General features: G+C 30.6%; 2 protein-coding genes across 2 annotated transcripts; both read right to left on the bottom strand.

Annotated features, from left to right (window-relative positions):
- Positions 1 to 8,602: 8,602 nt before the first annotated feature.
- LOC139896471 (receptor-like protein 44) lies at positions 8,603 to 9,613 on the bottom strand. Its single transcript, XM_071879113.1, has one exon. The coding sequence runs from the start codon at positions 9,529 to 9,531 to the stop codon at positions 8,716 to 8,718; it is 816 nt and encodes a 271-aa protein (XP_071735214.1). The 5' UTR covers positions 9,532 to 9,613; the 3' UTR covers positions 8,603 to 8,715.
- A 2,039-nt stretch (positions 9,614 to 11,652) lies between these two features.
- On the bottom strand, positions 11,653 to 12,333 carry LOC139900193 (uncharacterized). The gene has a single exon (XM_071882985.1). The coding sequence runs from the start codon at positions 12,331 to 12,333 to the stop codon at positions 11,653 to 11,655; it is 681 nt and encodes a 226-aa protein (XP_071739086.1).
- Positions 12,334 to 25,123: the final 12,790 nt, after the last annotated feature.

Below are 25,123 nucleotides of genomic sequence, written 5' to 3'. Positions count from 1 at the left end.
AGTCATACTTGGATTGGTCGCAAGTATGAACTTGGAGCTTGAACAGATGGATGTAAAGACAGCTTTTCTTCATGGAGATTTACATGAAGAAATTTACATGGAGCAGCCAGAAGGTTTTGAGGTTTCAGGAGATAACCTCGTATGCAAGCTGAAGAAAAGTTTGTACGGTTTAAAGCAGACACCTAGGCAGTGGTACAAGAAGTTTGACTCGTGCATGGTGAGTCACGGGTACAAGAAAACTGCAGCAGATGAGTGTGTCTACATTCAGAAGTTTTCTGGAGGAGATTTCGTTGCTCTTCTACTATATGTAGACGATATTTTGATCGTAGGGAAAGATACAACGAAGATCAACCAGCTGAAGAAGGAACTCTCTAAGTCTTTTGACATGAAAGACTTAGGACAGGCTCAACAGATTTTGGGAATGCAGATAACCCGAGACAGGAAGAATAAAAGGTTATGGCTATCTCAGGAGAAGTATATTGAACGAGTGCTTTCACGTTTCAATATGAACAATGCCAAACCTGTTAGCATTCCATTAGCCAACCATTTCAAGTTAAGCAAAAGTTCTTGTCCCTCATCCAAGGAAGAGATCAGGGAGATGTCGACAGTACCATATTCTTCAGCAGTTGGAAGTTTGATGTATGCAATGGTGTGTACAAGGCCCGATATTGCTCACGCAGTGGGAACAGTGAGTCGTTTTCTCTCGAACCCCGGGAAAGAGCATTGTGAGGCGGTAAAATGGATTGTCAGATATCTTAAAGGTACAAAGAATCTATGTCTTTGTTACGGGAGAGCTGATCCAATCTTGGAAGGCTATACAGATGCGGATATGGCCGGAGATCTTGATAGTAGGAAATCTACTTCAAGATTCATTTACACTTTTGCAGGGGGAGCTGTTTCATGGCAGTCAAGACTACAGAGGTGTGTTGCATTATCCACAACTGAAGCAGAGTATATTGCTGCCGCAGAAGCTGGAAAAGAAATGTTGTGGTTAAAGCGTTATCTTCAAGAATTTGGAATCAAGCAAAAGGAGTACAAGGTATATTGTGACAGTCAAAGTGCTATAGATTTGAGCAAGAACTCCATGTGCCATTCTCGTACAAAACATATTGATATTCGCTATCATTGGATACGCGAGGTAATTGATCGACAATTGTTGAGACTAGTGAGTATCCATACAAAGGAGAATCCTGCGGATATGTTAACAAAGGTGGTGACTCGAGAAAAGTTGAAGTTATGCAGAGACATAACTGGAATGTTCGTGGATTCGGCTGGAGGGGGAGAATTGATGGTTTCCAGTGGTTTCCAGCCGTCATCTAGATGGCTCTGTTCCAGCTGCCATCTAGATGTTCAACGTTTTCAGCTTTGAACAACTCATACGGAAGTAGCAAACTTGAACACGATGACGGCCGCCAACTTCCGCCAACCTTCTTCGTTCACACCATTCACCGCCATAGAATTTTTGCTATAAATAGAGATGCAAACTTTCATTGTAAATCATCCAAAAATCACTCAGAGAAGTGTAATCACAACCTAGAGAGTGTGTGTGAGTTTGAGAGTTTTTTTAAGAGTTTTGTAATACTCTGTAAATCTATTCTTGTGAGTAATAGAGTTGTTTTCTCTCAAATTTATATCTCCCAACGTCCAGACGATCCCCTCTTCCTAACAATCTCATGCTGTGATTGCTGTCATCATGCTATTTGCTTATTATATTTAAAACAGTACCTATTTCAATTAAACCAAGTAGTGATAACAACTCAACACAATTACGACATTTTCAAAACAGCCAAAAACAAAAATAATACTTGTAAAAAAATGGTTTTGTTTTGAGAACATATGATAGTGATGGTAGTCAAATCAAAACGTACATATTCATAAAATTTAGCTGAATTCATATGAATATGAATATATATTAAATTAAATTACTCCGTAATAAACATACATTAACCACTCAAACAATCAAATATACATTCCCCTAAAGTTACATTTACATTACAAAAACACATGTTGTAAACGAATTAACTAATATTCAGGCATTAACTGACTGATTTTGCCTTGTTGTTCAAGAGCCATTTTATGTTCCGTAACTCTTAAAAATACAGAATAAAAATAAATAATAGACGTAATGAAAATGGTAGAATCAAAATTTTCATGGGTTTTAAATCCTGTCTGGAATTTAATTTAGGATATAAGAGTCAGTCAAGTCACTAATAAATCGACGATTGTTGTCGACTCAATTATGTTAAAGTTTATTTTTATAATTATGGTTTTTTTCTATATTTACACGTATAATTTTTAAAAATTTAATATTTAAATGTATAAAGTACAACTCGATTAATCCTCGAATTAACGATTAATCTTTCTAAAGTCCCGGGCAATTAATCCCCGAATAGCGAATTTCGCAACCTTGCTCGTTAGTATCTGTATCTTCATTCTTCACCATGGACTTATTCTATTTCTGCACGACACCAACAATAATTTAAGTCTAACTAATCTCATGCTGTCCTAATGCTATTGCTTATATTGCTTATATATATCATTTAAAACAGTCCTATTTCAATTAAACAAAGAGTGATAACAACTCTAACACAATTCACAACATTTTTAAAACAGCCAAAAACAAAAATAATACTCGTAAAAAAACTTGCGACTGTTATAATATATAAATATATATATATAAATGGATAGTCAATTATTGATACACAAAAGTAATATTATTGTATTACCTAAACTTGTGATATTTTTGCTGTAAATAGTCATGAATGCAAGCATTAAACTTGCACCATTTTCTCACACTTACAAAGTGTTTCTTTCTTTCTCTCCATTATCATCTTTGTTCTTACACTTCATTATTAGCATTCTTAATCAAGAATCAAACCACTAAAGGTAGTTATAAGCCTACTGAATTATAACATCAAAAATCAAACCACTAAAGGTAGTTATAAGCCTACTGAATTATAACACGTTATCAGCAAGATAATCTTAATACTAATTATGGTTGGCTCTGCCACCTAAATGATATATGGTCGGTTATACCACCTGAATAATATATGGTCGACACTGTCGCCTAATTATCATTTATGTTACTAACATTTATATTTCTATTATCTAACATTTATATGGCCGACACTGTCACCTAATTATCATTTATGTTATATAACATTTATTTATGATTGCTTACATATGGTCGACACTGTCGCCTACTTATCATTTATGTTATATTAAATTTATGTTTAATGTTTATATACTTATGAATATAAATTGACTCTAATTTATCATGTTGTTTGTTTTAATTTTTGATAATAGAAAATGTCGAATCTGAAAAAGCTTAAATTTACTCCTTTAGAATTAACGGGAAACAACTACATGCCATGGGTTATAAAAGTAAAAATGCATCTTAAATCAATGGGCATTCTTGAAACCATAAATGAAAACAACACTTGTTCTGAAAAAGAACAAGCAACGGCATGTTGCTTTATTCATCAACATATTGATGAATGCTTACAAAATAATTATGTGACTGTAGAAGATCCCCATGTTTTATGGGAAGGTCTCAAAAGCAGATTCAATAATCAAAGAGAAATTTTACTTCCAGCTCCTATGGATCAATGGAGAACATTAAGGTTCCAAAACTTTAAGAAAGTAAATGAATACAGCTCAGCTATGTATAATACAGTCTCACAACTTAAATTCTGTGGACATGAAATAAGTGATGCAGACATGTTGGAGAAAACTTTCTCCACAATGAATGCTGCCAACATCACAGTGCAAAAAAATTTGAGAATGCTAAAGTTCAACACATATCCTGAACTTAATTCATATCTCTTGGTTGCAGAGCAAAATGATGAGCTATTAATGAAAAATCAGCAATCCCGTCCTACTGGTACACTTGCAATCCCTGAAGCAAATACTGCAAATAATTATAAACAGGGACAAGGACGCGGACAAGGTCGTGGTTATAATAACCATCGCCATCATCATGCCAAAAGCCATAACTATGGTAGAAACCATCCTTATGGTAATGGAAATGGGCGTGGACGTGGCCGTGGTCGTGGCCGTGGTGGTCAAAGAAATAATAATCCACGAAAATATAAATATCAACCACAAAACAAGCCCACTAAACAAGATGTTGAAGAAAATTCTTCTAAAAATTCTGAAGAATCTTGTTACATATGTGGTAGAATGGGCCATTGGGCTAATACTTGCCGAACATCTAAACATCTTGTTAAGATGTATCAGGATTCGCTGAAAGGTAAAGAAAAGGAAGTAAATTTTGTGGATAATATTGATCCAACAGTCACTGAGCAACCATCTGATTTATATGAAGATTTCTTGAATTAAATTAATATGTTTCTTTTATAAATAAAACGATTTAACCTTTGTCATCATGTTTTCTCAAATGTTTCAGTTCTATATGTTTTATCAAATGTTCCAGTTCTATGTTTGATGTTTCAATTCTATGTATGTCAAATGTTTCAGTTTTATCTATTTGTGTGTAATAAACATTTTGTGTAACATTTATATACTTACTGTTTGTTTCTTATATATAAAGTTTAATATGAATTCTGCTGGAAGACAACATCAATCAAGTAGTGGAGATCTCTGTATAGCAGATAGTGGTACTACACACACTATACTTAAATCTGAAAAATATTTCATTGATTTGAAACCAACGGAAGGAACTATACATACAATATCAGGTGCTGCTAACTTGATAGAAGGGATAGGAAAGGCAAAATTCATATTACCAAACGGTACAACATTTTTAATTAATAATGCCTTATTCTCTCCTAAGTCAAGCAGAAATTTATTGAGTTTTTCTGACATATACCTTAATGGATATGATTATCATTCAGTAACGGCAGAAAATGAGAAATATTTAAGTATCACTAACAAGAATCACGTGATTGAAAAACTGCCAAGACTTAATTCTGGATTACATTATACACATATAAATGTACCAGAAGCACATATGGTGATTAAAGAAAAGTATATTGATCCTGGTGTATTTAATTTATGGCATAACAGATTGGGCCATCCAGGATCAACAATGATGAAAAGAATTATTGAATGTACACATGGACATCCACTGAAGGATAGAAAAATCCTTCATGATACAATGGTTCCATGTATATCTTGCTCTCTTGGAAAATTGATAACTAGACCCTCACCACTTAAGGTTGAGAAAGAATCACCAATGTTTCTTGAAAGAATTCAAGGTGATATTTGTGGACCAATTCATCCACCATGTGGACCATTTAGATATTTCATGGTCCTAATAGACGCATCTAGTAGATGGTCTCATGTTTGTCTGTTATCAAGCCGTAATGTGGCATTTGCAAAATTTCTTGCCGAAATTATTAAATTGAGAGCACATTTTCCTGATTACATCATTAAAAAGGTGAGACTTGATAATGCTGGTGAGTTTACATCTCAAGCATTTAATGACTATTGCATGTCTCTAGGAATTGTTGTTGAACATTCTGTTGCTCATGTGCATACACAAAATGGTTTAGCCGAGTCACTGATTAAATGTTTACAGTTAATCGCTAGACCATTGATAATGAGAACAAAACTCCCTGTATCTATATGGGGTCATGCAATTTTACATGTTGCTGCATTGATTCGCATCAGACCAAGTGCAAGTCATAAATATTCCCCCCTACAACTTGCTTTTGGTCAAGAGCCAAATATTTCCCACCTTAGAACATTTGGTTGTGCAGTATATGTTCCAATTGCGCCACCACAACGTACAAAAATGGGTCCTCAAAGGAGGTTGGGAATATATGTTGGATATGAAACATCTTCAATCATAAGGTATATTGAACCTATGACAGGTGATGTTTTTACAGCACGTTTTGCTGATTGTCATTTTAATGAAACATTGTTTCCTAGATTAGGGGGAGAAATAAAAAATAAAGAAAATGATGTTTCATGGTGTGAACCTCAATTAAAGTATCTTGATCCTCGCACAAAAGAATGCGAGATAGAAGTTCAAAAGATAATGCATATACAGGAAACTTGCAAATCAATTGCCTGATGCATTCACAGATACAAAAAGGGTGACTAAATCATATATACCAGCAGTTAATACTCCAGCTCGAGTTGAGATTCCAAATCGGAAAACTGATAATGTAGTCACTCAAGAATCTATGTCACGTCTGAAACGTGGGAGACCAGTTGGTTCCAAAGATAAAAATCCTCGAAAAAGAAAATCAGCTGATAATAAGGTAAAAGAAAGTGTTCAAGAAGAACCACAAATTAGTACTCCTACTGCAGAGGAGATTGATGATGTCAATACAGAAATTGCAATCAATTATGCACATTCAAAAATATTATGGAACCGAAATGAAATGAAAAATCTTGATGAGAAATTTTCATTTAATGTTGCATATGACATCATGAATAATGATGATGATCTAGAACCAACATCTATGGTTGAATGTCAAAATAGATATGATTGGGCTCAATGGAAAGAAGCAATACGAGCTGAATTAGAATCACTCAATAAAAGAAAAGTTTTCGGATCCATCATTCTCACTCCTAAAGATGTGAAACCTGTAGGATATAGATGAATTTTTGTCCGAAAAAGAAATGAGAAAAATGAAGTTACAAGGTATAAAGCTAGACTTGTAGCTCAAGGTTTTTCTCAAAGACCGGGAATTGATTATGAAGAAACTTATTCCCCTGTTATGGATGCAATTACTTTTAGGTACTTAATCAGCCTGGCAGTTTCTAAAAATTTAGAAATGCATCTCATGGATGTTGTGACTGCTTATCTATATGGATCACTTGATAGTGATATATATATGAAGATACCTGAAGGATTTAAGGTACCAGAAGCATCAAATGCAAAACCCAAAGAAATGTATTCGATTAAATTACAAAGATCTTTATATGGGTTAAAACAATCGGGACGTATGTGGTATAACCGATTAAGTGATTACTTGATAAGCAAATAACCTTACTTGTCCTTGTGTTTTCATTAAGAAAACAACATCCGGATATGTGATCATAGCTGTTTATGTTGATGATCTTAACATCATAGGTACAAATAAAGAGATCCATGAAGCCATTCAACTTCTAAAGAAAGAATTTGAAATGAAAGATCTCGGAAAAATCAAGTATTGCCTTGGTTTACAAATTGAGCATATGCCTAATGGTTTACTTGTACATCAAACAACATATACTGAAAAGATTCTGAAACGTTTCAATATGGACAAGGCAAAACCATTAAGTACTCCTATGGTTGTTAGATCACTCAATGTTAAAACTGATCCATTTCGTCCATGTGAAGATCATGAAGATATTCTAGGACCAGAAGTACCATATCTTAGTGCAATTGGAGCTCTTATGTATCTTACAAATTGTACAAGACCTGACATTTCTTTTGCAGTTAATTTGTTGGCAAGGTTCAGCTCTGCTCCTACCAAAAGACACTGGAATGGGATCAAATACATATTTCGATACCTTCGAGGAACTACTGATTTAGGATTATTTTATTCTAACGAATCAAAACAAGATTTGGTTGGTTATGCTGATGCAGGTTATTTATCTGATCCACATAAAGCTAAATCTCAAACTGGATATGTATTCCTAAATGGAGGTACTGCAATATCATGGCGTTCTCAAAGACAAACACTTGTTGCTACATCATCAAATCATGCCGAAGTGATTGCATTACATGAAGCTACTCGGGAATGTTTTTGGTTGAGATCAATGACACAAATCATTACTGATTCTTGTGGACTAGAACGCGATAAAAGTCCAACAATTATCTATGAAGATAATGCAGCTTGCATAGCACAGATGAAAGAAGGGTATATCAAAAGTGACCGAACCAAACACATACCTCCTAGATTCTTCTCATACACTCAAAATCTCATTAAGGACAACGAGATTGAAATGAGATATGTTCAATCCAGCAAAAACTCTGCTGATCTTTTCACGAAAGCACTTCCAACTGCTATTTTCAGAACACACGTTCATAACATTGGTATGAGACATGTTCAAAAGATGTAACAACTGAAGCGATGTCTACTTGAGGGGGAGTCAACTCCATGCTGCACTCTTTTTCCCTTAGCTAAAGTTTTTTTCCCACTGGTTTTCTTTAGCAAGGTTTTTAACGAGGCAGTAACTTACAGTTGATCTTCAACAAACAAAATTGCTATCCAAGGGGGAGTGTTATAATATATATATATATATATATATATATATATATATATATATATATATATATATATATATATATATATATATATATATATATATATATATATATAAATGGATAGTCAATTATTGATACACAAAAGTAATATTATTGTATTACCTAAACTTGTGATATTTTTGCTATAAATAGCCATGAATGCAAGCATTAAACTTGCACCATTTTCTCACACTTACAAAGTGTTTCTTTCTTTCTCTCCATTATCATCTTTGTTCTTACACTTCATTATTAGCATTCTTAATCAAGAATCAAACCACTAAAGGTAGTTATAAGCCTACTGAATTATAACAGCCACAAATTAATGGTTTTGTTTGAGAACATATGATAGTGATGGTGGTCAAATCAAAACGTACATATTCATAAAATTTAGCTGAATTCATATGACTAAATTTAATTAATAAACATACATTAACCACTCACAATCAAATATACATTCCCCTAAGGTTACATTTACATTACAAAAACACATGTTGTTAACGAATTACGTACTAATATTCAGGCATTAACTGACTGATTTTGCCTTGTTGTTCAATAGCCATTTTATGTTCCGCAACTCTTAACCAAACACAAACAATCGTAAAACTCAATAACAAACTTAACAACCCACTTCCTAACCCAATTCCCACAATTACTACAACCGATAACCCTTTACTTTTCATCGGACCCAACGGGTACCCGTACAGACCTTTATTACCCAAATACGAACTCGCATTAAACCGGTTCAAGGTCCCGGTCCGGTTCGATAAACTCCCAGGTATTGGACCGGACAATTTGTTATTCGAAACATCAAAAACCGACAATCTCACCAACCCCCCAACCTGCGGCGGAATCGAACCACTAATTTCGTTGTCGTGCAAATCAATTACGTTGAGGTACGCACACATGGAGAGCTCCGGCGGGATGTTGCCGGAGATACGGTTGGATGAGAGGTTGAGTACGGCGAGGTTGACTAAGTATTGAATCTCCGGTGGGATTTTTCCGGTGAGTGAGTTGTTTGAGAGGTCTAAAGATTGAAGATTTGTGCAGTTTGAAATGAAGGGTGAGATTGAACCGTGAAGATTGAGGTTGGGAAGTGAGAGTTTATAGATCCGGCCGTTGTTGCATGTTGCTCCGGCGAGGTTTGATAACATGCCGGAACATGGGTTTGAGAAAGTGGGTTTGGTCCAGTTCATGAGGTTATGATTCGGGTCGGATATGGATTCAAATAGTTTGGTCAAACAAGATTGGTCATTGGGATCTGATGAAGATGGAGGTATTGAAAATGAAGATATTAGTATTAACATTGTAAGTGTTGGAAACTTCATGACAAAATTGAAAGAATTTGGGATGAAATTAGGAGTTGGTTGATTTGGGGATGAAGCAAAAGTGTGTAAAATTGGTATGAATTTTGGGTTTGAAAGGGGAGGTGGGGGTGGGGGAGTGGCGTGCGCATGTAATGATGTAAAATGGAAAATGAGTAAATGTTTGGTAAAGTTTTGATTTTTGATTAAAAAAAAAAAAAAAAGTGCGGTTCGCGCGCTACTGCTTGAAAAGTGCTAGCGATTTAACTAAAAAAAATTAAAAAATATTATATATTTTAAACCGTGTAATAGGTAGTGTATGTATTCATGTACACTATCCTATCAACTTTCTCCAAATGATATGTTATGTTATGGCACTCGCTTGCCTATAATGGTAAAGGCATGGTAACGGAAAAAATGTGTTGAAAGAAATAATGAAAAGTAAAGTAAGAAACGGAGAAAAAAAAAAGAATAAAAGAAAGAACGAAAAAAAAAGCCTGGAAAAAAAATGAGGAATAGTAGTCGGCTACTATTGATGAATAGTGACCGACCAATAGGAATGGAGTATCCACTTTGCTTATTAGTATATAGAGATAGGAAGGGAGTATCCACTTTACTTATTAGTATATAGAGGTAATACGAGAGTAAAAATTAAAATTAAAATTAAAATTAAAATTAAAAATTATAAAAATAAAATTGGGTATTTAGAGTCATGTGGAAAGATGGCTTGTAGGAGTATCAAACTAAACTTTATTACGGCCGTATAGTTTTCTAGTTCTAGATAACAATTAAGAATTATTCTCACAAATTTACTCAGGGTCGGAAATTGGGGTGTGTAAGACGTGCAGTCGCACATGGCTCAATATCTATAGGGGCCTAAAAATTATATCTTAATACTACATACCTAGGCTCATTTTGCATACACAGGTCCATTTATTAACTAATAATTAGAAAAGATAGTACATGTAATCAATATCGAATACTCCTTAATCCAATACTCCTCGTTTGGCTCCAATTCTCCGACATCGATTCCATAAATTTATAGGTAATAATTTAAAAATTACACTTACATGTATATAAAAAGGGTCCATTTTTATTTTTCGAACAGGACCCATAAAATTATCAGGACGACCATGAATTTACTAATATTGTGAATTGTACCATATATAAAAGTACTACAGAGCACATGGTGCCGTTCGGTGTTTATTTTCAGTGTCTTTGAAAGACACTGAAAGTGATCGAGGAGAAAGAAACATGGGGTGTCGTTCAGTGTTCATTTCAAGTAGGGATGACATCGGGTCGGGTTTGGGTCGGGTTTAGTTAATCCCGGACCCGAACCGGATTAAGAAACCCCGCCCCAAACCCGGCCCGAAACCCGTCGGGTCCCCATTTACTTACATACTATCGGGTTTCGGGTTTCTCCACGGGTAAACGGGTATACCCGATTAGTCATTCTGTATCTATTTTTCAATAAGTTACCAAATCAAAATATCGAAAAATAACTTAATTACTTTATGTTTAAAGTAATATAAAATATCACATACAAAATGTTGATTGAAAAATTTCTAAAATACTCAAATACACAAAATATATAAAATATCACATCTCGAAAACTTGTTGTATATGATTATATTGAATAAAATTATACTCATTTAAAAAAAAATTAGAGAACTCTTTCATACATTAAATACTAATACTAAAATTTTACATAAATATTATTACTAAAATTCCTCGAACCGGGTATACGGATATGCGGGTCGGGTAAACGGGTTTGTATCCAAAACCATACTCGAACCCGAACCCGAACCCGGAAATTTTTTTATAACTATCCCCATACCCGGCCATGACCCGACGGAATCGGGTCAGACCTGACCCAATTATAACGGAATTCGGATTTCCCCATCGGGTACGGGTCATTTTGCCATCCCTAATTCCAAGTGTCTATTTTAATATTTACTTCATTTTTATTCAATTTTTAATTATAAATATTTTGAGTTAGTTTTAATAAAGCAATATGATACCGGAATACATATGTAACTAAATTAAATTAGGCTTACATTAATTTAAAATTACGCTTACATTAATTAAACTACAATTACATAAAACTTAAAATACAAATCATAAATCATCTGCTTCTCGAAGAGACTAAAAATGCTCAACCAAATCATGCCGCAATTCTTCGTGTACTTCTCGATCACGTAGTTCCTTGTTTCTCCGATTGTATGCATCACACCTATCGATCCAAGTGCGTTGCATATTATGAACTGGTTCATACATTAACTCATTATCTGCTATGTTATAACCGTTGTCTTTGACAATTATGTTGTGTAATATGATGCACGTGTACATTAATCGTCGCATAATAACTACTTCGTAGGCTCTTACAGGTTGTTGAAGAATATGCCACCGTCCTTGTAGAATTCCGAAAGTCCTCTCGACATCCTTTCGAGCACCAGCTTGTTTCATTGAAAAGTAAGTACGCTTTGGATCAACTACACTTGAATACGACTTAACGAATGCCGACCATGTTGGGTAAATCCCGTCAGCTAAATAGTATCCTCTTTTGTATTCTAAGTTGTTTACAATATAAGGAACGTCTGGCATCTCCTCATTAAGCATTGACTTGAATAAATCTCTACTGTCTAAAATATTAATGTCGTTGTTTGAGCCCGTCACACCAAAGTAAGCATGCCAAATCCAATTGTCACAAGAGGCAACGGCTTCAAGCATTATAGTTGGATACCCGTGATCACCACGTGTATATTGGCCTCTCCATGCGAGTGGACATTTTTCCCAAGCCCAATGCATACAATCAATGTTCCCCATTCCGAAAATCCATGGAGTCTTTCATGAGCTTCGTACAAACGTACAATGTCACGATACGTAGGCTCTCTCATGTACACATTTGTATACAAATCAATTATACAACTACAGAAATTATGTAGAGTGTCCCGTGACACTCTCCGAAATTTGCAAATACTCATCGAACGCATCTGGTGTATTACTGTGACGACCCGAAAATTTTCGACCAAATTTAAACTTAATCTTTATATGATTCCGACATAATAAGCAAAGTCTGTAATGTTGAGTCTCAAAATTTTTTGAACAGTTTACATGGATTCATTTAACCTTTGACTAATCTCGACGATTCACGAACAATTGTTGAAAATAAATATATAAATATATATATAAATATAAATATAAATATAAGCGTATATGTATCAACTCGGACTATCAAAATATAAAATAATCATTAGAACTCAATATGTAAAACAAAATACAAGATAAGGAAATTGTTATTAAAATAAATCTATGTATAGATATATATGAATTCTATACATAAATATTAGATGTTTATTGGAATATATATAATAGTTAATAAATATTATATAATTATTTAATAGTACATAATTAACAATATGAAATATTATATATTAGATATAATTACAAGTTAAGGATATAGTATCATAAAATTATTATTACTTTCATTATTATTAATAATACTAATATCAATACTAGCATTAATTATATTATTATTATTGTTATGATTGTAATTAATAAATTCTAATAGTTTTAGGGTTATCATAATAAAGATTTTTATTTATTTTTATGAGAAAGATTGAAATTACAAATTGGTTGTGATTTAAATAAATTGTTAGTTATTATTATCTTTAAAATTATAATTCTTATTATTATGTTTATCATTATTATTATTAAATATTATTAATATTATTATGTTAAAAATAAATATGAAATTTGATATATATAAATATTATTATCAATATTATTATTATTATTATTATTATTATTATTATTATTATTAGTAATATTAGTATTGAGTTATTATTAATATAATTATAATTATTAATTATTTATAATATTCATATAAAATCGCACAATTAGATTTAGGATCAGATTTTTGTTTGATGTCTTTATCTAATCTATCTAATTTGTCTACTTAATTGAATCAAATCCCAGTTACAAGACAAGAATTAGTTACCCATCGATTTCTCATTTTGGTTGATATATAATTTTTTTAATTTTCTTTTCTTCTTTAATTTGTTTTCTTCTCTGCTCCTGATGGAATGTGTCGACCATTACATCCACTACAAACAACTGCATTTGATTCCATTGTACATAAATTTCGCTGGCACATTATATACACATATACATATCCCTGTATCAAACCACCCACTCCACAATTTATTTTCTAATGTTTGCTATTTTTATCTTAAGTATCCAACTCAAACAACCATCATCTTACAACCTCACCATCGAAAGCCAACATCACATCTTCAATCTCTTCTGCTACTAAACTCGAAACCCTCACAAGCTGCTATCATTTAATTTCTGTCTTCTGATTTGTTTGAACACCAACATCACCCCCATCGACAAACAATAACAACCACCATTCTCATCAACCACTGCCACCCTTCTCCACCAAAACCATCATCAACTACTACTGCTGCAACAGCAGCTGCTAGTACACCTGTTTCTATACAAACCCCAAAAGACAAACGATTTAATATCAAATTAAATTAATGACTTATTTCAAATCCTGAATGCTTATTTGTGCCTTGTAAGGTATTAACCTTAATTAATTTAAACTCCTAAATTACAGATCCAAGTCAACAAATAAATCGTTTTCGTTCAAACTTTAAATTCATGAAAAATAAAGTGTTCCTGGAACAAATTAAAAATCATGAGTGTTCTATGGGAGATTCTAAACACTTCTCATGAAGAAATATATACCTGATACGCATTAAATTTTAGTTTCTGAATTTCATGTTCAACATCACTGCCACTACTATTCTTCAATTTTCTTTGAATCTCGTGATGTTTTGGATCCAGATTCTTTCTCAAAGTTGTAAATCGCTACATAAGGAATGTATTATGATTGATTTCAAAGGTTAATTCGTTCAAATTTGATCAACTGGAAATTTTGTTAATACGAACCTGTAAATTAAGATGGGAGGATGAAGATGAGGAGCTGTTGATCAATCAGACTTCTGATGCTATATAAATCTTCGTTCTCTGTCGACTGAAGCTGCAAGACCCATTCGATTTCTTTTTTTTTCTGGTTTAGATTCTTCGATTAGAAGTAGGGTTACGCACCTACTTTTGTTTCCTGTTATGATCGAGTCCCAGAAAATCATCGAACAAATACTGGTTACTAGCGGGCCAATTCAAGCTGGGCTGAACATTTTGTTTCGTTGGGCTTAACATTTCGGGCTTCATCAGGAATTTTAATGAGCTTATATATAGGTATATTATTATTAGTATTTATATTTATATTATTATTATTATTATATTATTATCTTATCATTATCATCATCATCATTATTATTATTATTATTATTATTATTATTATTATTATTATTATTATTATTATTATTATTATTATTATTATTATTATTATTATTATTATTATTATTATTATTGTTTCGTTATTGTTATTGTTATTGTTATTGTGGTTATTGTTATTATTAGTATTATTGTTATTATTAAAGTTATAATTATTATTATTATTATTATTATTATTATTATTATTATTATTATTATTATTATTATTATTATTATTATTATTATTATTATTATTATTATTATTATTATTATTATTATTATTATTATTATTATCATGAGTATTATAATCATTATAAGTATTAATAATATTATTGTTAGTAGTAATCTTATCATTTTAGTATTATTATGATTGTTATCATTAGTATTATTAATAACAGTATTAGTATCATTATTATTACAAAATATTATTATCATTTTTGGTTATTAGTATTATCATAATTAATAAAGTTATTACTATTATTGTTGTTAAATCATTATTATCAAAACTATCATTTTTTTTTAACAAATAGATATCTTGTACATATATTACATATACTAGGATTATATTAATATTTCATACAATTATATAACAACAAATATTAACATTACTTATATAAATACTTACATAGAACAAACTAATGATATTTTTTAAATATAATACTAATCATATATATATATATATATATATATATATATATATATATATATATATATATATATATATATATATATATATATATATATATATATAGATTTATTAACATAACGAAATGCATAGATATTAATTATTCTAAACATATAATATATATATATATATATATATATATATATATATATATATATATATATATATATATATATATATATAATATAATCTAAGATATAATATAAAACTAATAATATTATAAATAATTTATAATATTTATATATTATTAGTTTTATAGAATTTTTATAATAACAAAATGTATGTTTATATTATATCTTAGATTATATTTTATATATATATATATATATATATATATATATATATATATATATATATATATATATAATATAATATAATATAATATAATCTAAGATATAATATACATATACATTTTGTTATTATAAAAATTCTATAAAACTAATAATATATAAATATTATATATTAATAAATAAAAAATTATGCGATTCTACGCTTATATGTTTTAATATATATATGAATAATATAGGTTCGTGAATCCGAGGCCAACCCTACACTTATTCAATGCCGTCATATGTATTTTTACTACAAAATACAGTATTGTGAGTTCATTTGATTCCCTTTTACTCTTTATATTTTTGGGACTGAGAATACATGCGCTGTTTTTACAACTGCTTTATTAAATGTTTGAAATATATTTTGAACTGTGAATGCATGAAATGCTTTTATAAATGTTTGACGAAATAGACACAAGTACTTAAAAACATTCTACGAATGAGTTATTATGAGTACACCGGATATCACACCTTTTAGTCTGGTAATCTGAGAATTTGGAAACCGAGTTCCAAATTGACGTGAATCCTAAAGATAGATCTATGGGCACTAACAAGCCCCATTCAGAGAATTTGAACTGCTTTAGTACTTCGAAATAGGTATACAACCGCCAGCTTTAAAAGATATGATCTGTTTGTGAGGTGTACACAACCATCATATTTAAAAGAGTGGCCTGATTGTATGCTTTTTGCATGACCGTGCGGAATGCCGGTATACGGGGGATATTCTATATGCATCTTGTTAAGGTCGATTACCAGGTGTTTGTAGTTAATATGAATGACTTTTATCTCTATGCCGTGCGAAATGCCTGATATGAGATTATGTTTATGAAAGATATTAAAAATCGCGAGGCAACTTACGGGGGAGAAAAGGATACGAACCTACTCTGCTAAGCATTATGAAATATGGTTTTGTACACGAGATAGGTGTACTGTATTTAAATTTTGTGGTCTATTAAAATGATGAATTTTATTATTTTATGATAAACCTATGAACTCACCAACCTTTTGGTTGACACTTGAAAGCATGTTTATTCTCAGGTATGAAAGAAATCTTTCGCTGTGCATTTGCTCATTTTAGAGATATTACTTGGAGTCATTCATGGCACATTTCAAAAGACATTGCATTCGTGTCGTTGAGTTCATCAAGATTATTATTAAGTCAATTATAGTTGGATGTATTATGAAATGGTATGCATGCCGTCAACTTTCGATGTGATGAAAGTTTGTCTTTTAAAAACGAATGCAATATTTATAAAATGTATCATTTAGAGGTCAAATACCTCACAATGAAATCAACTATTGTGAATCGTTTATAATCGGTATGAACGGGGCATTTCAGTTGGTATCAGAGCGGTGGTCTTAGCACACCAGGTCTTGCATTAGTGTGTCTAACTGATAGTTATTTAGATGCATTAGTGAGTCTGGACTTCGACCGTATCTGCATGTCAAAAGTTTTGCTTATCATTTCGTGTCGAAAATCATCTACTTATCATCCTTAGGAAATTACCTGCTTATCATTCCTAGTCTAGACACATCTTACTACATTGATTGCATGAATAGTGTATAGACAAAATTCACATATTAGCGTATCTGATAATTCATATCTTAGCGTATCTGTTACTATAGACTTGCCTGACATATGTCGTAAATTCCTCCATAGTCTACGAAATCTTTTGTTCTATATATACGGATATCCTATGTAATTAGGATACCATTCGATAGCCAAAAATCATTTCATATCGAAAAATCCTTTACTCAATCGTACGAAATGGAACTCGTCACTAGTTCAAGATCTTCGGAACCCAACAGCTATTCCGACATGGATGTTCACCTAAGCTCCGGAAGCAGCATCACCAGAATGAATCAACCAGTCAGCCATCCCCAATTCATCTGATGGGTTTGTAATCGACTTAATCAATGGAGAGTGAAGAAGGCGATCCTTTCCACCAACCAAATTGCCCTCTTGGCAAAGAACCTGAAGCACTTACCTGTGAACCTGTTCGAAACACCATTTTCTCTCTCATTTCCAGAGTATCTAGCCACGACTATATCATAACTTAGATTCTAAACCTTATTCATTCGCTCGTTCCTACCGACAATCATCCCGGAGTAATCGAAGAAGTCAACGAGCTTCGCTCTCGAGTAATCAATTTGGAAAACATGGTGCAAAACCTACCAGTTTCAGCGACAGCACCGTCAACACCAGTACCACCAATAACATAAGCCTCAACATCGCACACCTCAACATCTCATTATGTACCTCGAGCATAATCATCAATCCGCAAATCGTTCTACATCATTTATCTTCGTTCGACATGGCGATTATGTAATCTCTAATATTTTAGAGATTATATATTCTTGTTCTAATAGTAAATCAAATGAGTTTAATATCCTATTGACTCATTAAATCCATGATTACATCTGAAGAAATTATATATGTATATATATTTTCATAAAGATTGTAATTAAAAATTCTTTCGTACAAACTGTTAATGGTGAAAATATTTTAACGGGTAGGTAATACCCGAGGAATATTTAGATTTCTCATTAATAAGTACACTGTACATTCTTTCAAATCTAATTCAACATTCATTTACTATCCTATTTACAACCACCGATATACGTATCCGTTCACCGCAGAATAACCCTTTTCATTCAATTTCATATTTGGATTTTGATATATCAGAATCCAACAAGTGGCATAATGAAGAAAAACATTGGACAAAATAAAATTTGTTAGAAACAAACAAATTAACTATGAGAAATTTTGTTAAGAATCCACGCTAACAAAATCCTAGCTAACTATTCCTAGCTAACTGTTAATTCATTATTACATTTTATTTATCGCAATTTAATTCTCGCAATTTTATATATGGTCATTTAATTTCTGTTATTTATTTTACGCACTTTATTTATCGTCATTTAAATACTGTTATTTACGCATTTTAAATATCGGGACACGTATACAATGTTTTGACATATCATATCGACACATCTATATATATTATTTGGAATAACCATAGACACTCTATATGCAGTAATATTTGAGTTAGCTATACAGGGTTGAGGTTGATTCTAAAATAATATATATACTTTGAGTTGTGATCGAGTCTGAGACATGTACACGGGTCACGATACGTATTAATTAATTCGAATATTATATATTAAACTATATATGAATTATTGGACTGTTAACTGTGAACTATCGACTGTGGACTAATAATATTGGACAATTAAAATGAATTAAAATATTGATTATAACATATAAAACTAAACATTTCTTTAAGTTTGCCACTTGATTTCATCTTAAACCTCATTTGTATCTTGACGATTACAATCTGCGTTCAAACCTTTCATGATTCTTGAAAACACCTCAATCGAGAGGATGAACCAACCGCATTTCATCTACGGAAGAAAAGATTGATGTATATAGTTATGCACCTGAAAAACTTTCGAAAACTGAGTAAACGTTTAACACGTATCTACTCTAGCTCCTTTGGTATTTCTATTACCGAAAATAATATTGCAATTCTTTTTCAAATTAGCCAATTTTGTCACATCTCCAGCAAGTCAACTTCGACTTTTCGTTCGAAACAACCTTATTATAATCTTGATATATCTGCGTGCTCTTTTATTGTTACCAGGGAACCTTTTATATTCCACCATATTACCATCAGCGTTTAATCATCTAAAAATAAAATTCTCTTGAAACCACCTCGGATTGATAACCGATGATTCAGATATGGTAGCATTAAATGCAGAGGAAACAGCAAAAATTGTAGATGGTCTAAACGGCCAAAAGTTTGATAATAAAGAATGGAAGGTCGGGAACGCTCGATAGAAAATTTAGTACTGAAAAACGGATTGAGCTAACCCTGAAGGAGACCGAGAACAAATACAAGAACCAAACTCTATATTCAAAGAATCTAGGTAATTCTGGATCCAATGAAATCTTCAGCAAATATCTTGCTCCGAAGTTATGTTAAATCTTGTGGAAAATCTTTTTTCATCAGTCTTCGATCTTAGAAATTCTAAAATATCATCATAAATATCTTCGATATTTCTGAAGATATCTTCATAAATATTCTCGTCCGATATTAATTATCTCTCCGCGCTATCTGTGTTATATCATAAAAGGAAACGATTTTAGTTTCTATATTCTATAAACCTTCAAAATTAAAATATGAATGTTTTTAAAGTAATGTTGGGAACTGATGCATGAGTTAGTATAATATAATGACACTTGATCAACGTGATTATATTACAGTAAGTCATGCTGAGTTTCTAATGGGACGTGATGATTCACAGATCATAACGTCATCACGTGCCATGTTACATAATTCTTTCATTCTGCTTAACTTATGAACATATCAAGAAAATATATTCTTGATAGTTCTATTCTCAATGATTCTGGTAATTTGACAAATCAAATCGTGCTAATACGTTCTTTCTTGTTTAGAACATGATGTTCATTCGAAACTCCATATTTACAAATTCTGGACCATTATTCGCTTGACTTAATGTCGGGAAAAGAAAACAAATGGATGAAACTCCAAAATATAAAAGAAGCGAAGGGGGTGGATTTATAGTATCAGACAGAGCAATCAAAACAGATTATTGCATTTAATCAAAGAAGATCTTAGATTCCTTAATTACCGAAGAACTAAATCTTATTACAAAGATTCTCTCTAAATTCCTTAAATTCCGAAAATCAACCGTGACTACATCATCGGTTAAGATGAACTTGCATTTATTCATTTCACTCTTTTGTGATAGCTTCACTCGTACTCTTAACGAAATCAAATTGTTTTATCCATATTACTCACTGATGATAAAAATTCTAATTTCTAGCTCGTATGCGTCATAAAAATATACTATTTGTCAGCCATGACCATCCTAATCAAATTTCAGGACGAAATTTCTTTAACGGGGAGGTACTGTGACAACCCGAAAATTTCCGACCAAATTTAAACTTAATCTTTATATGATTCCGACGTGATAAGCAAAGTCTGTAATGTTGAGTCTCAAAATTTTTTGAACAGTTTAAATGGATTCATTTAACCTTTGACTAATCTCGACGATTCACGAACAATTGTTGAAAATAAATATATAAATATATATAAATATAAATATAAGGGTATATGTATCAACTCGGACTATCAAAATATAAAATAATCATTAGAACTCAATATGTAAAACAAAATATAAGATAAGGAAATTGTTATTAAAATAAATCTATGTATAGATATATATGAATTTTATACATAAATATTAGATGTATATTGGAATATATATAATAGTTAATAAATATTATATAATTATTTAATAGTACATAATTAACAATATGAAATATTATATATTAGATATAATTACAAGTTAAGGATATAGTATCATAAAATTATTATTACTTTCATTATTATTAATAATACTAATATCAATACTAGTATTAATTATATTATTATTATTATTGTTATGATTGTAATTAATAAATTCTAATAGTTTTAGGGTTATCATAATAAAGATTTTTATTTATTTTTATGAGAAAGATTGAAATTACAAATTGGTTGTGATTTAAATAAATTGTTAGTTATTATTATCTTTAAAATTATAATTCTTATTATTATGTTTATCATTACTATTATTAAATATTATTAATATTATTATGTTAAAAATAAATATGAAATTTGATATATATAAATATTATTATCAATATAATTATTATTATTATTATTATTATTATTAGTAATATTAGTATTGAGTTATTATTAATATAATTATAATTATTAATTATTTATAATATTCATATAAAATCGCACAATTAGATTTAGGATCAGAATTTTGTTTGATGTCGTTATCTAATCTATCTAATTTGTCTACTTAATTGAATCAAATCCCAGTTACAAGACAAGAATTAGTTACCCATCGATTTCTCATTTTGGTTGACATATAATTTTTTTTAATTTTCTTTTCTTCCTTAATTTGTTTTCTTCTCTGCTCCTGATGGAATGTGTCGACCATTACATCCACTACAAACAACTGCATTTGATTCCATTGTACATAAATTTCGCTGGCACATTATATACACATATACATATCCCTGCATCAAACTACCCACTCCACAATTTATTTTCTAATGTTTGCTATTTTTATCTTAAGTATCCAACTCAAACAACCATCATCTTATAACCTCACCATCGAAAGCCAACATCACATCTTCAATCTCTTCTGCTACTAAACTCGAAACCCTCACAAGTTGCTATCATTTAATTTATGTCTTCTGATTTGTTTGAACACCAACATCACCCCCATCGACAAACAATAACAACCACCATTCTCATCAACCATCGCCACCCTTCTTCACCAAAACCATCATCAACTACTACTGCTGCAACAGTAGCTGCTAGTGCACCTGTTTCTATACAAACCCCAAAAGACAAATGATTTAATATCAAATTAAATTAATGACTTATTTCAAATTCTGGATGCTTATTTGTGCCTTGTAAGGTATTAACCTTAATTAATTTACACTCCTAAATTGCAGATCCAAGTCAACAAATAAATCGTTTTCGGTCAAACTTTAAATTCATGATAAATAAACTGTTCCTGGAACAAATTAAAAATCATGAGTGTTCTATGGGAGATTCTAAACACTTCTCAAGAAGAAATCTATACCTGATACGCATTAAATTTTAGTTTCTGAATTTCATGTTCAACATCACTGTCGCTACTATTCTTCAATTTTCTTTGAATCTCGTGATGTTTTGGATCCAGATTCTTTCACAAAGTTGTAAATTGCTACATAAGGAATGTATTATGATTGATTTCAAAGGTTAATTCGTTCAAATTTGATCAACTGGAAATTTTGTTAATACGAACCTGTAAATTAAGATGGGAGGAAGAAGATGAGGAGCTGTTGATCAATCAGACTTCTGATGCTATATAAATCTTCGTTCTCTGTCGACTGAAGCTGCAAGACCCATTCGATTTTTTTTTCTGGTTTAGATTCTTCTATTAGAAGTAGGGTTACGCACCTACTTTTGTTTCCTGTTATGATCGAGTCCCAGAAAATCATCGAACAAATACTGGTTACTAGCGGGCCAATTCAAGCTGGGCTGAACATTTTGTTTCGTTGGGCTTAACATTTCGGGCTTCATCAGGAATCGTAATGAGCTTATATATAGGTATATTATTATTAGTATTTATATTTATATTATTATTATTATTATTATCTTATCATTATCATCATCATCATTATTATTATTATTATTATTATTATTATTATTATTATTATTATTATTATTATTATTATTATTATTATTGTTTCGTTATTGTTATTGTTATTGTTATTGTGGTTATTGTTATTGTTATTATTAGTATTATTGTTATTATTAAAGTTATTATTATTATTATTATTATTATTATTATTATTATTATTATTTTTATTATTATTATTATTATTATTATTATTATTATTATTAATATCATGAGTATTATAATCATTATAAGTATTAATAATATTATTGTTAGTAGTAATCTTATCATTTTAGTATTATTATGATTGTTATCATTAGTATTATTAATAACATTTTTAGTATCATTATTATTACAAAATATTATTATCATTTTTGGTTATTAGTATTATCATAATTAATAAATTTATTACTATTATTGTTGATAAATCATTATTATCAAAACTATCATTTTTTTTTAACAAATAGATATCATGTATATATATTACATATACTAGAATTATATTAATATTTCATACAATTATATAACAACAAATATTAACATTACTTATATAAACACTTACATATAACAAACTAATGATATTTTTTAAATATAACACTAATCATATATATAAATATATATATATATATATATATATATATATATATATATATATATATATATATATATATATATATATATATATATATATATATATATATATATATATATATATATATATATATATATATATATATATATATATATATATATATATATATATATATATATATATTAACATAACGAAATGTATAGATATTAATTATTCTAAATATATAAAATAAATATATATATAATATATAATCTAATATATAATATAAACATACATTTTTAAATGGAAGTTATTATAAAAATTCTATAAAACTAATAATATATAAATATTATATATTAATAAATAAAAAAATTATGTGATTCTACGATTATATGTTTTAATATATATATGAATAATATAGGTTCGTGAATCCGAGGCCAACCCTACACTTATTCAATGTCGTCATATGTATTTTTACTACAAAATACAGTATTGTGAGTTCATTTGATTCCCTTTTACTCTTTATATTTTTGGGACTGAGAATACATGCGCTGTTTTTACAACTGCTTTATTAAATGTTTGAAATATATTTTGAACTGCGAATGCATGAAATGCTTTTATAAATGTTTGACGAAATAGACACAAGTACTTAAAAACATTCTACGAATGAGTTATTATGAGTACACCGGATATCACCCCTTTTAGTCTGGTAATTTGAGAATTTGGAAACCGAGCTCCAAATTGACGCAAATCCTAAAAATAGATCTATGGGCACTAACAAGCCCCAGTCAGAGAATTTAAACTACTTTAGTACTTCGAAATTGGTATACAACCGCCGGCTTTAAAAGATATGATCTGTTTGTGAGGTGTACAAAACCATCATATTTAAAAGAGTGGCCTGATTGTATGCTTTTTGCATGACCGTACGGAATACCGGTATGCGGGGGATATTCTATATGCATCTTGTTAAGATCGATTACCAGGTGTTTGTAGTTTGTATGAATGACTTTTATCTCTATGGCGTGCGAAATGCCTGATATGAGATTATGTTTATGAGAGATATTAAAAATCGCGAGGCAACCTACGGGGAAGAAAAGGATACGAACCTACTCTGCTAAGCATTATGAAATATGGTTTTGTACACGAGATAGGTGTACTGTATTTAAATCTTGTGGTCTATTAAAATGATGTATTTTATTGTTTTATGATAAACCTATGAACTCACCAACCTTTTGGTTGACACTTGAAAGCATGTTTATTCTCAGGTATGAAAGAAATCTTCCGCCGTGCATTTGCTCATTTTAGATATATTACTTGGAGTCATTCATGGAACATTTCAAAAGACGTTGCATTTGAGTCGTTGAGTTCATCAAGATTATTATTAACTCAATTATAGTTGGATGTATTATGAAATGGTATGCATGCCGTCAACTT

The sequence above is a fragment of the Rutidosis leptorrhynchoides genome, chromosome 3 (assembly GCF_046630445.1).
Source record: "Rutidosis leptorrhynchoides isolate AG116_Rl617_1_P2 chromosome 3, CSIRO_AGI_Rlap_v1, whole genome shotgun sequence".
Classification (NCBI taxonomy): Eukaryota; Viridiplantae; Streptophyta; class Magnoliopsida; order Asterales; family Asteraceae; genus Rutidosis; species Rutidosis leptorrhynchoides.
This window is presented reverse-complemented; position numbering and strand designations above follow the sequence as displayed.